Source organism: Anabrus simplex, chromosome 6 (genome assembly GCF_040414725.1).
Source record: "Anabrus simplex isolate iqAnaSimp1 chromosome 6, ASM4041472v1, whole genome shotgun sequence".
Taxonomy (NCBI): Eukaryota; Metazoa; Arthropoda; class Insecta; order Orthoptera; family Tettigoniidae; genus Anabrus; species Anabrus simplex.
In genome coordinates, this window is record NC_090270.1 from 169,009,975 (window position 1) to 169,024,699 (window position 14,725).

Below are 14,725 nucleotides of genomic sequence, written 5' to 3' on the forward strand. Positions count from 1 at the left end.
AAATACTGGGGCTGTACCTTAAAGAAGGCCATGCTTATTTCTTTGCCAGTCCTAGTCCTTTACTATCCCATCATTTCCATAAGACCTATATGAGTCTGTATGCTGTAAAATCAATAGAAGGTAAACAAACAAAGCCAGATGTTTATCTGGCATGGCAGTGTAGTGTACTGTGGTGGTATCTATGGAATATGGAAACAGAGGACCTGCTAGAGTGCTTCTGTTAAAGTCATGACACCACTTTACAAAGGTACACTGCCTCTCTTATATTCTTGGGCCCGAAAAACTATTTGTCTAGAATGAGCACTCCTTGAAAGCAGGTATTTATCTCATGACTTTCAGTACTTCATAATAATTGTAGTGGATTCTCTGTTACTAGGGTACATTAAAAAAAAAAAAAAAAAAAAAAAAAAGCAAATGCTTAGCTGAACATTTCCATTAATAGGTGTAATGATGCTATCATTGATTTGTAATGTATGCTGTTACATGTACCATTCCATTGTATGTATTTGCATTTGAACCTCACTTTATAATTATATTATTATTTATTCCACAGAGATGTATCCCCACCTTGTGTCGTTGTCCCGAGCAGGCCGTATGAACTTCCAGAAATTTGACATATGCAAGGTGTTGACCAATGGAGGACATCTTTTGGGTTCAGAAGGAAAAGAATATGATATGGAGGAAGATATGTCGGGTAATTCATACTTTATTTGTATGCATTTACAGTAGTCCCCATCTGGATATGAATTGCACGCTATATTTTTGGATCTTACTTGGGAGAAATAACTCAGTCATTCATCATTGATCTACATTTAGGGCTGTCGCCCAGGTGGCAGATTCCCTATCAGTTGTGTAAGTACTCTCTTTTTAAATTATTTCATAGAAAGGAAATTTATCAAATATTTCCATTGATAAATTATTCCAGTCTCTAATCCTTTGTATAAATGAATATTTGCCTCAATTTGTCCTCCTGAGTTTCAACTTCATCTTCATATTATGATCTTGCTTACCTTTAAAAGTTCCACTCAAGCTTATTTAGCTACTAATGTCCTTTCATGCCATTTCTCCACCAACAGCTCATAACATACCGCTTAGTCGAGTGGCTTGTCTCCTTACTCGCAAGTCTTCCCAGCCCATAAGTGTGCAACATTTTCCTGACACTACTCTTTCGTTGGAAATCACTCAGAACAATTGTTCTTCTTCCCTGTAAATATTTTCCAGTTCTCATATCGCGTAATTCTGGTGTGGGTCCCATACACTGGAAACATACTCTAATTGAGGTCTTCAAATTTCAAGTTGCTTCAGACTTTTCATGAGAAATATTAGATATACACCTTCTCCTGTACATCTTTACTACAATCCCTAATATAGTCTGGCCAAATATTCCGCTACAGTAATGTAGTTAGTCCATACAGCCAGCGACTCAACGCCGAGTGTCAGGTGGTGGTAAATGACTTGATTCCCTAAAGGAGCCAACGGCTTTGGGCGGATGAGCCCCTTTAGGTAGGTTGATGGTCCCCTCAGTTTAGGAAATGTCACTCGAATCCATCACAATTGTGTGGCCCAATGGTGAAATGAGCGGAGGATGAATCCGTTACTCCTCATGGTTCCCAGCGGCCGTGGGGCAGAAGAGGTCATGTCAGACGAACTGGCTGCGAAGGCGCACCTCAGTAGTACTTTGAGTCTGCGGCAGTTCGTGGCAGTCTCGGTGTTTGATCCTGCATGTCGCATTCCACATGTGCCGCAGGACACGGCTCTAAGATCACAGTGCGTGGGTCACTTCCTATATGTATAAATAACTTATAATGGATCACTTCCTGGCATGCTGTGATCCACCCTAAACAAAGCCATGCCAGTGGCACATCTTCCAAATTTCTCTTACTACTTCTAAAGTCCAGTGGCGATAGGATATGGATGATGGGGTTAGGTTGTGGGTGAAACTGGAAGCCCATAGTTCGGACGTGCACGTTGGCAGCAAATGCGTGATTATGATCTCCCTGAGACCCTGTGACTACTCAGGAATTGGGCCCTGCATCTGTGTTTGGGCAGGCCTGTTTAGGGTTACCGTTGCCCACCCCACATAGGGAGACCCTGGAAAAGATGGGCTAAACATCGGAAGTCATATTTTATGTCCGGCTGGGTGGCCGCACCCAGCGGGTCATCCCTCATGCGGACAGAAATCAAAAGTAGGAAAGACTCACACTCTAAAAATTGGAACATGGAATGTGAGAACTATACTTGATGTGTCAGATAATGACAGGCCTGAGAGAAGAACAGCTCTTGTTACCCATGAGCTCGCTAGACTCAACATTGATGTTGCTGCTTTGAGTGAAACCAGACTGCCCACGGGAGGCAAAATTACTGAGTTTGGTTCGGGATATACCATCTTCTGGAAGGGAAAGGAGGAGTGGGAACATTGCATTGATGGTGTGGGATTTGCTGTGAAGACTAAACTGATTATTGATCAACTTACTCCCATTGCAATCAGCGAAAGACTTATGACTCTCCGCATTCCACTCTCAGGATGTACTTTTATGGCGCTCATATCCTCCTATGCTCCAACGTTAGATGCTGCTGATGATGATGTATAGGATGAGTTCTACAATCAGCTGAGCACAACCATCACCAAGGTACCATCTGATGATAATCTCTTATTCTTTAGTGATTTCAGTGCCAGAGTTAGGAATGTGGTGGGTAAAGAAGGAGTTGGCAGTTGTAATGCAAATGAAAGATAAGAATTTAATTATGGACTATTGCTTCTCATTGCTGCACATCTATGTGCAGAATGAGAACTCTTCAGCACCAATACTTGGTTTCGACTGTCTAACCACTTCAGGACCTCGTGGATGCATCCTTGATCCAAGCATTGGCACATTCTTGATTATGTCATTACACGGCATTGTGATAAGAAGGACATACTTGTTACCAGAACACCAAGAAATATTGATGATCGTTGGACTGATCACAAACTCCTTATTTGACAACTCAGGATCTCCATATGCCCTAAACCACCTAGACATCTCCAAATCTTGACCAGAAGAAAGTTTAACATGTTTAAACTTCAAGATGAATCCTTTGCCACAGAATTTCAGAATATGATCACTGTACAGCTAACAGTTAATCCAGTTAGCACAAATGACGTTCAGCAAGAATGGACCACTTTGCAGAAGATACTCACAAAGTCAACTGAGGAAACAATAGGTTTTGCAAAGCAGAAGGGACAAGACTGGTTTGATGACAACAATGAGGAAATTTTGTGCCTCATCAACGCAAAAAGGGAAGCCTATCCATCCCACCTTCAAGATCTATCCTCTAACACAAAGAAAGCACATTTTTCAGAACTCAAAAGAACGTGTCAAACAAAGATAAGAGAAATTAAAAATACCTCATGGCAACAGAAAACTCAGGAACTTCAGAAACTATCTGATGCTAGGGACCTGAGGAACTTTTACACAGGAATAAAAGATCTGTATGGTTCATCTCGCTCTTCGATAAGTACACTGAAAACTGCTGACAGCTCTACCACCCTTACTGACAGCCATGAAATCCTGGAGCATTGGAAGGAGAATTTCTCCACCCTCCTAAATCGTCCTTCCACTGCTGCTGATGAAGACTTTCTTTGAGATGTGCCTCAGCAGCCTGGACAACCATGGATGGCAGTTCTCCCAACTTACCTAGAATTCATTACAGCTCTCTATCGTCTGAAGCCCAGAAAGTTACCTGGCCCAGATAACATCCTTCTGGAGTTAATTTAAGCTGGTGCTCAATCACTCAAAATGAGGATTTTCACTCATCCTAAAAATTTGGGAAGTCAGAGAAATTCCCAGTGAACTAAAAAATCCCACTATTGTTACAATCTTCAAAATAGGTGATTGCAGTGTTTGTGGCAACTATCACAGTATATTGCGGCTATCTGTTGTAGGTGAAATTCTCACAAGAATTGTGCTTAACTCCAGATTATCTCTGAGAGAGTCCTCCCAGAGTCCCATTGTGGGTTTCAAACTTCCAGAGGCACAGCTGATCTGATTTTCTGTGCAAGGCAACTTCAGGAAATATGCTGAAAGCAACAGAATGCTCTCTCCTTGTCTTTTATGACCTGGAAAAGGCATTTGACTCTGTTCCAAGACCTGCTGTGTGGGCGGTACTGAAACACTCTGGATGTCCTCAGCGTTTTGTTGATCTGGCTCAGGCCCTCCATGATGGCATGACTTGATAGGTTTGCCATCAGAATAGGATCTCGGATTAATTTCCTATTATTCATGGACTGAAACAGGGGTGTGTGCTTGCTCCAACACTTTGCACTATATTTGGCTGCCATGCTACGTGAATCTTCTACAAACATTCCAGGTGTGGAGGTTAGGTAACATTTCGATGGAGGGCTTTTCAACCCAGCAAGACTTCGCTCCCAGAGGCTCATTCAGGTTACAATGGTAACCAAAATTCTGTATGCAGACGATGCTGCATCACCTAAACTCACACCAGAGGAATTGTAACAGTCAGTAAACTGCTACAAGAGTGCATGTAATCATTTTGGTCTCACCATTAACATTCAAAAGACCAAGGTCCTGGCACAACCTTCACCAGGCACAACCCTTCCACATTTCAACATCTCCATCTCTGATACTCCACTGGAACAGGCAGACCACTTTTCATACTTGGGTAGTGACCTGTCTGTGTGCTGTAACTGTGAGCAAGATGTGGAGAAGAGAATTAGTGCTGCCCATGCAGCATTTGGACGACTATCACACCAGGTATTCATGAATAAAGACCTGGCCATGAAGGTGGAACTCACGGTGTACCATGCTGTTGTCATCACTACATTGCTGTATGGTTGTGAAACTTGAACCCTTTACCGATGTGACTTGAAAAAGCTTGAGCGCTTCCATAAACTAAAACTTCGATCCACCCTTAGGATCCAAAGGGAAGACCATGTCACCAACAATGCTGCTCTTGAGAAAGCACATGCAAAGAGCATACAATCGTCCATTATTGGTCATCAGCTTAGATGTATTGGCCATGTCCGTTGGATGAGTGATACTACATTTCCACGCCAAATCCTGTATGGTGAACTTTGTTCTGCGCACCAGACCTCGTGGAGCCCCCATGAGGCACTATAAAGACCAGCTTAAGTACTCTATGAAGATGACAAGTCTCAGTCCACAAACCTGGGGCACGCTTGCTCAATACCGTACAATTTGGCCCCGGACCATCCCTGCTGCTGTCAGTCTGTTTGAAGGGGAACGACGCAGACGTGAAGAGGCCTACAATCTGTGTGGTCGCTTACTCCATGCTAGAATTGGTCTGTTGAACCATCAAAAGTACATCCACAGACAGAAGTGAATTTATTGGAAGGATTTCCATAGAGAACTTGAAATATTTGTCCCGAATGAGTAAGTTTATAATACCATTATAAATTTTCCAGTTAACTCATTCCTGGTTACCAGTGTTTTGCTCCAGTGTGCTAAATTGGGCTCATCAGTTGGTAAATAGCACACCTACCAAGACACATGGCTAGTGTATACCGTGGAGGCCACTGCGTAGGCTACTTGGAGCCACCAGCAGTGCCATTGCACTATGAGAGACTTTGTCTCATTTCCAAAATTCAAGTTCCCTATGGAAATCAACATCTGTATCATCTGATGGCCAGGCAGGCATCAATTTTGCAAATGAGAGAAAGTCTTTCATAGTGCATTGGCACTGCCGGTGGCTCTAAGTAGCCTTCGCAATGGCCTCCACGGTATGCACTAGCCATGCGTCTTGGTAGATGTGCTATTTACCAACTGATGAGCCCAAGTTAACACACTGGGGTGAAATGCTGGCAACCAAGACTGAGTTAGCTGGAAAATTTATAATGTCCAATAACGGACCAACTATATTGGTACAATAAATTTACTCATTCGGGACAAATATTTCAAGTTTCCTATGGAAATCAACATCTATATCATCTGATGGCCAGGCAGGCATCAATTTTGGAAATGAGAGAAAGTCTTTCATAGTGCATTGGCACTGCCAGTGGCTCTAAGTAGCCTATGCAGTGGCCTCCACGGTATGCACCAGCCATGCGTCTTGATAGGTGTGCTGTTTACCAACTGATGAGCCCAAGTTAACACACTGGGGCGAAACGCTGGCAACCAGGAATGAGTTAGCTGGAAATTTTATAATGTCCAATAATGGACCAACTATATTGGTATTGAGAATTTAATTACTTGGAAACGAGTTAAAGCCGCTGCCGATGATGACAACCCATAAATATTTGCATAACCATATCAAGAGATCTGTAACCTTTCTTTACCTCATTATTGTTACACATGTAAGTGGGGAACACAGACAAAGAATACACTCACAGTATTCCTTGCCTGTTCTAAGAGGAGACTAAAGGAGGAGGCAACCTAGGTGCGGATATGGGACAGTTTGAATGCATCCATAGGCAAACTCTGCCTGTCATAGAAGGTGACTAAAAGGATCATGTTGCTATCAGTCCTCTCTTTATTTATTTACTTATTTTTTTTGTATTGAGGGATGCCTGTAGACCGAATCAAAATTTAATGTGCGTGCTGCTTGGGGTAGGATCTCTTACGTTGATGACTACGCTTGAAAGTCAGATGGAGATGTTAGTGTAGATTACATTATGGCATGTGGCCTCCAAACAGGCCTGGTGCAGGTATTTCGAGTTCGCACCATATAGTGAGCTGTGCGTCTGTTAAGTAGCATCTTGTCGCTTAAAACCTAACATTTTTTTTAAAGAAGTTTACACTGTGTCACTGTTACAGTGGAATTGTAATGGTTATGACAGGTATCTTACTGAGCTGCGCCAGCTCATCAGTTAGTTCGCAGAAGTATAGTCTGTATTCAAGAAATTAGTATCAGACCAGGTCGTCATACGGTCTTGAGAAATTTTAGATTATACTCGACAGAACGGGATTATGCTAACTGGGCTTCCGATTGCGTTGGTATTTTTTCTCGTTCTGGTACCTACAGGGAAGAGGTTCCACTAAGAACTCGGTTGGAGGCAGTAGCGGTATGTGGTTTGTTGCGTGTCATAACTACGGTTTGTAATGTTTATTTCCCACCAGGCCAGCTTTTTAATATCAATGATGTAATTGATCTTATAGATCAACTCCCACCTCCATTCTTCTTATTGGGTGATTTCAACGCATTATGGGCTTGGAAATGCCTTGTCCCAGAGGAAGGCAGTTGGAACAGGTAATAGAGAGCTGGATTTATGCATTTTGAATACACGGGTACCAACACATTTCAGCATAGTGCACCTCCCACATTGACGTTCTGTATACGATGACCTGTGTTCCAGTGATCATTTCCCCATTATTCTTACTTTGTTGAAACAGAAATCCATCAAGGCTCCTTCCTGATGGATTCTTAAATGTGCTAATTAGCCAAAGTCATTAGCTGTCTTTAATGACGTGAATACTCGGAGTGTAGACGATGATATTTATATCATAAGTTATTCTTGTGGCTGCGGAGGAGTCCATCCCATCTTTTCCTGAGACTCCTCAATGAAAACTCATTCCTTGGTGGAATGAAGATATTGCAGTAACTATGAAAGAACTACGTTGCGATCATCAACAGTACTGTAGGCAACTAACGTGGCCAACTCGGTAACATTTAAATGACTTCACGCTAAGGCGCTAGTTCTTCTTCTCCACCCTCCTCTTTCACCAGCTTGGTATATACTCTTTCTTTCTTCTTGTTATAAGTCCACACAGTATCATTTTACCCCTATTAACATCCTCTTCATTGTGAGTCCGTTCCAACAATTCTTCTTTCCTTCTGCTACCACTTTTTTACTTTCCTGATATTTCCCTTTGCATTCTTCTTTTTTGTTTCTGCTCCATGTTTACCATGCTTTCTCCTTTCCTCCCACTGCTTTCTTCACCTTCTCATTCCACTGTGGTATCTCCTTTTTCTTTTACCCTTGCGAATGTTCTGCCACAGATGTTCTCTGCACAACTTACAGTACAAATGTCTGTTTAAACTTGGAGTATTCCCCTTTCACAGTTCCCAGTTCTATGTCTGGAATATTAATTATGTTTCAGGATCTTCTGAAAATACTCTTGTAATTTTGTCTCTCTTAATTTCCATACTTTTATTTTCCTCTCTCTTGCCTCCTTTTATTGTTTCAGTTTTTCCCACTTTCATCCTTGCTATCCCTACTCAGTGGTCTCAATAAAAAAATTCTCTTTGGAAGAGCTGTTACATCCAATAACTTAACAATTCTATTTTTTTGACCAGAAGATAATCAATTACTGTCTTTTTCCTTCTCTCTTTCCCATATCATGTAATTTTCCTACAATTTTTTATTTTATTTTTCCTGTATCAGGGACCATAAAAGCAATATAACATGATGCTGGAACTCTGGCACAAGAAGAGGGAGAAATTAAACAGAACTCAAGATCTATTTCGAAAAGTTACTGAATGGAGATACAGAAAACATAACAACGGATAGAGGAGAGCAAAGTCGTGGAACCACAACTGAACTACCAATTACATGGCTTGAGGTTGAAAATGCGCTCAAGAGTATGAAGAAAGGAAAGGCAGTGGGCATAGACGAACTAAGTGCAGATATGCTGAAAATGGCAGGAATTCCAGGAATCCAATGGCTCTACAGACTGCTCAACAAGATATGGGAGGAAAATACTATTCCTGAGGACTGGAAGATGGGCATCATCGTACATCTGTTCAAGAATGTAAGCTGACGAAAATGTACTAATTATCGTGGTATTACACTAGTCTCATGTCCTGAAAATATTGGAAAAAGTAATAGAGACCAGAATCAGAAATATTGTTGAATCAATTTTGGAAGAAGAGCAGTATGGTTTCAGACCAGGAAGGTCAAGTACAGACTTTATATATTGCAATTAGTATGCTAATGGAAAAATATTGGGAGAAGAACAAGCCTTTATTTCTAATATTTTTGGACATTGAGAAAGCCTACGACAGTGTACCTAGGGAAAGAATTCGGCAATGCATGAAAGAACTTCAAGTGCGAGACAGCCTCAGAGACAAAGTAAAAATGTTGTATAGTGGGAATAGAAGTTGTATTGAAGTAGGATGTGGTTTGTCGGATTGGTTTGAAACAAAGAGAGGAGTGCAGCAGGGCAGCTCATTGTCATCACATCTATTTATTATTGTGATGGATGTAGTAATGAAATCTGTTAAAAGGAAAGAACATGGAGATATCAAAGCCTTCACATTTGCATATGATGTTGCGATCTGGGGTGACTCAGAAGAGGAATTGGGAGAGAGAATGCAAAACTGGAATGAGGAGTTAAAGAAATATGGTTTAAACATCAGTAAGACCAAGACGGTGGTGTTGAAAGTGTATGGGGAAGAAGCAGAACCAATAGTTATGTTAAACGAAGTCCAACTGGACAGCGTTCCAGTTTTCAAATACTTGGGTAGCATTTTATCAAATGACAACCTAGCCAAACATGTGGTGAACAATTGAATCAATAAGGCAACACAATTTTACCACCAGGTAAGACACCTGCTGTGGGATCAGCAAATACCTATGAAAACAAAAAATTACATTGTACAAGTCTTATTATACACCAGTTCTTACATACAGTCTCGAAACCACAACACTGACCAATAGAGATAATTCCACACTCCAGGCAGCTGAAATGAAATACCTACGCTTTATGATCAAGAAAACCAGGAAAGACAAGTTTAGGAATGAGAAAATTAGAGAAGAAGTAGGAATAGATGATTCTCCCCTCAATAAGATTCAGATATCAAGACTGAAGTAGTTTGGTCACATGAAGAGGATGCTAGTTAACAGAACAGTAGAAGGAAGACGACCTGTGGGAAGGCCACGAAGGAAATGGATAGATGTAGTTAAGAACGATGTACTGCTGAGGGGTCATGATTGGGACAAGGTGGTGGAGGAGGAATGGTACAAGGACAGGATGAGATAAAAGAGGCTCATATACTACAACCGGGAAACTGGAGATGGTTTAGGATGATGATGATGATGATGATGACCATGTACTGCTCACAATCTAGCCATTTCTTTCACAAAAATTTACCAATTTTTCTCCATTGTTTCTTTTCCCATATCCATAAAATCCTTCCCAAGTCTTTCAGTTCCCACTTGCACATTTCAGTGAACCCGTCGCTATCTCTTCTACGTCAGTCATTTCTCTTTTCAGCTTCTTTAGGAATTCTGTTTCTGTCTGGGATGCATACACTTATATAAAGTCCTTCATTCTGTTTTGCATTCTCGTACTAACTTAAAAGTTATGGTTGTCTTAGAATTCTTAAAATTATTATTAACACCGCAGCTTCATACTTTATTTTTTGGTAAATAGTTTCCTGATATATATTTTTTCTTCAAATTAGGATTAGATCCTAAGGAAAAAATGGCTCGCCAGCGCCACTTGCTGAATACAAGACTGGGATTGGACGTTGCTGTGAAAATTGGTATGGACTTGTCAGAAATATTCACAATGGAAGATCTTAGTACACCGGTTACTGTGACTGAGTCCATAAAGTGTGATGAAGCCTTAAAAGTATGTACAAAAGCTTATGATATATATAGTCTTGGAATATTACTTTAAGATATTACCGTATTTCCCAGCTTAATCATCGCACTTTTTATACCAAAATTTTCGAAAAAATAGTATGGTGCGACCATTATACAAATAATTTTTAATACTAGTATTTGTATTACTCAACAAATTTATTTATAATTAAATTGTACTTGATACAAATTTAAGATGCACGTAATACTCGCGCTTATACATCAAAATAATTAAAATAGTCTAAAACAAAATTCATAATTATTTGGTGAATGTTTTTCCAACCTGAAAATGAAAATGAACGTATTAAGTTAATTGTCATTAATTTGAGTAATAAAGTTAAAATATTACACTTGCAAAAAATTATCGCTTTGTTGTGAAATATGGACTTACCGGTACACAATTTATTCCAAATCTTCTGTGTCGCTATCGCAGGTTTTGGTATCTGATGCGCCGTCCTCGCCGCTGTTAATACCAGTATCAGATTCTTCATCTCTCTGGCACACTGCGTCATCTTCAGATCCATCTAGTGCAAATCCCAGTCCTTTTGAAGCTCTTGGAGACTAGTTCAGGTGGTATAAGTTCCCAACTCTTCATCACCCACGAGCATAACAAGTCCAAGTGTGGACGCCTGATATTTCCAGCGGGCGTCAATTGTTGATTGCCACTCATCATCCACTCGTAAAATCGACGTAAGTGGTCTTTAAAGGGTTTATTAATACATACGTCTAGTGGCTGCAAAGCAGATGTTAGGCCACCAGGAACGACTATCTGTCGTGTCTTATTTATACTGAGAAGTTGCTTCACTTCGTTCACGAGGTGACCTCAGAAGCTATCTAAAACAAGCAGAGCTGGTTGTTTTAGTAGTGCACCGGGTCTTCTATCCCACACAGTTTTAACCCAGTCCAGCATGAGTTTTACGTCCATCCAACCCCTTGGTTGCACTCGTACATGAATTTCATGGGGAAACTGTATATATGAAAATGATGTAAGGCGGCAACTTTCTTCCGTCAGCTGTAATGGCTAGCATTGCCGTGCATCGCAACTTCTCACTACCGCTGGTTTTCATTAATACACTCCGTGATCCTTTTAGCGCAATAGTGCTGTTGCGAGGCATATCAAGAAAGAATGGAGTCTGATTGGCATTACCGATTTGAGAAAGCAAGTACGAAGTTTCCTTGCGCAAACGTATGACAAATCGGTGAAAATTTACAATCTTGTCCGTGTAATCAGCAGGCAACTTTTGGCTTAGTTTTGTTCTCCTTCACACTGACAGATTGTGTCGTCGCATGAACCCCTTAATCCACCCACGACTCGCCTTAAACTGAGTTATGTTGTGTTTGCGCGCTACCTCCCACCCCTTAATTTGTAACATTTCATATGTTACACTGCAGCCATTGCTACGTATTTCATTGACGTACATAAACACTTCTTCGTCAATTATAGGAAACTTCCCTGTTTGAGGACCTCTAAACGCGCATCTAGAAGGGTATGTGCTTTTTAGCTTGTTTTTTAATTTCCACCAGTCACGCACCAACTTTTCACTCACTGAAAATTTTCTTTCTGCAGCTCTGTTCCCGTGCTGTTTAGCGAAGGCAATTACGCTTAGCTTGAAGCCCGCAGAATAGTTTCTATATTTACCCATAATCGCTTATAAATGTTTCACACGTTAATGTTCTGCAATAAAATGACTTTCCGTAATTGTTCATTATTAAAACAAATTATTCGGCATCCCTGAAAATGGTTTTCCGTGGTTTCCCATTTTCACACCAGGCAAATGCTGGGACTGTACCTTAATTAAGGCCACGGCTGCTTCCTTCCCACTCCTAGCCCTTTCCTGTCCCATCGTCGCCATAAGACCTACCTGTGTCGACATAAAGCAACTAGCAAAAAAACAACAAAACATTATTTCTACAAATACCCCAAACACAAATTAAAAACTTAAATTCTCATGCACTCCTGTTTACAGTAATCACGTCAGTCACAAACAAATAAATGCATCTGTGATCTGTCCATTCCAGAGCAGCCAGTACTGTCAGGCAGCAAGGAAGCATGCAGCAATTTGTTATCAGTTGAGCTCGTTGGTTGCGACACACTAGTGTGCTTGCGCAAAGCTCGCAAACCGGAGCACGGACGTCTTCATACATCTCTCTAGCTAGCGCGGTGTAGATCTACTGTAGTTGACCGTGTTCCGAGACGTCAGTAACAAACACTAATTTTTTTCAATTTCTTTTAAACATACGGTAATTAGGTTAATTTTTCTTCCCAGTTATTGATGATTTTACATTACATTACTGACGAGTTTATAAAATAAAACTTTAATACCATTGGATAATGATTATCTTCACTGCTTGGGTAAAAGTTTTCATCCCATGCCTGGACACTTATGATGTAGTAATAAGATAAGAGTCTAGCGATGACAACTGAGACATTGTAAATAATTCGGCTGACCGTGAGCTGAATAATTCCGTGGAAATCTGCGTTATTGTCTTGGATTTCACTTTGTGTGCATTAACGCAGGAGCCGGCCCCATGGTGTAGGGGTAGTGTGCCAGCCTCTTACACGGAGTCCCCGGGTTCAATTTACGGCCGGGTCAGGGAATTTTACCTGTATCCGAGGGCTGGTTCGAGGTCCACTCAACCTACGTGATTACAATTGAGGATCTATCTGACGGTGAGATGGTGGCCCCGGTCTACAGAGCCAAGAATAACGGCCGTGAGGATACATTGTGTTGACCACACGACACCTTGTAATCTGCAGGCCTTCGGGCTGAGCAGCGGTCGCTTGCTAGGCCAAGGTCCTTCGCGACTGTTGCGCCGGGGGGGGTGGGGGGGTGGGGGGTGGGGTGGGGTGTGTGGTTGTAATAACGCAGAACTCTATCAGACCTCTTGTCTACTAGAAGACAAGTGTGTGTTGGTACCGGTATTTCCTGGCGACGTTGCCGATAAGCGATAACTTATAGACTTACGTATTTCAAATGAGAACTCATAACATGTAGGTGGTGAATAAATTGTACACTGTCTCGCAACCACGTTGTCAAACTGCCGATAGCCTACCGGTAAGCCATGCATCGTACATGTACCGGTATTATTTATTTATACGTTGTGCAACATCTCGCAAATGTGACTGTGTTGCCAAATTCCCCATAAACCATACACGTATTTAAATTGCGCATTCATGTGCAACTTACATTGCAGTTCCATTTACCTTTTAACCAGATTGGTGAACAAAATTTGGACATGTGACGATTATGTGTTTAAATGTTTAAAGTCCAATGTTTGTATTGAAAATAATGGATGCGACGATTACGCGGTGGCAACGATTATGCCGGGAAATACAGTATTACTGATATATTATCTATTCTGATCTAAATGATGAACTTTCTACTTGAGTATTGCTTTTAGATCTCAAAGTTATGTGTGAAATTATTTGCAGTCGAAAGGAGTGCTATTTCTTCAACATGTTAGGTCCAACTGCATGCATTCATCATAATTTAAATTGTTGCTTATTGAAGATGAACTGGAAGGAAGGCATTGTCTTTATTTACGCAGGTGATTGCTGTGCTGCATTTTTTCATTTTATACTGCTCCCCACTTGTCAGAATCATTCTATTGTTCACTTTAACCTAGGAGAGTTTTTTGATTTGATATGTGTGTGAGATTTAGTGCCTTTTCTGACTAGTCTATTATTGCTGTCCAGTTCTTTGGTACTGGTTGTTCAGAACCTAGTGTCATGCATGATCCGCTGGGCCCGACCTCCGCTACCTGGCAAACAATGTGGCCAGCCTCGTTGAAGCAGCAAAGTAAGAGGAACTAGTGACATCAGCTACCTGACTGAAAATCATAATCATCATCATCATCATAATCTATTTCCCTTGTCCAGCTCCTGCCAGGTTGGGATGTTTGACACCTTTCTATCTCCCTCTATCCAATCATCATTGTTCTTCCTTAACTGCATTCCAATCAAAGTTATCTTCTAGTTATACTATTCTTGATCATTTTCAAGTACCTTAGTCTGGGTCTCCCTCTTGCCTTCCCTCCTTTTGTTTGGGTCTCCATCATTGGCTTCGGCATCATTCCCTCTTACATCCTCTTTACCATCTAAGTTTATCCCTCTCTTTTCTGTCATATAGTTTTTCTACTTTGATTTTCTTTCTGATGTGCTCATTTCTTACTCTGTCCTTTCTT

At 41.0% G+C, this 14,725-nt stretch overlaps 1 protein-coding gene across 3 annotated transcripts in view; it reads left to right on the top strand.

Annotated features, from left to right (window-relative positions):
• Hel89B (histone acetyltransferase 1) overlaps positions 1–14,725 on the top strand; it is a 570,925-nt gene that overhangs the window by 50,752 nt on the left and 505,448 nt on the right. For all 3 annotated transcript variants that reach the window (XM_067150030.2, XM_067150029.2, XM_067150032.2), the window contains exons 4-5: positions 554–694; positions 10,360–10,529. In XM_067150030.2, the coding sequence (XP_067006131.2) occupies positions 554–694; positions 10,360–10,529 (311 nt within the window). The remainder of the gene's footprint in view (positions 1–553; positions 695–10,359; positions 10,530–14,725) is intronic.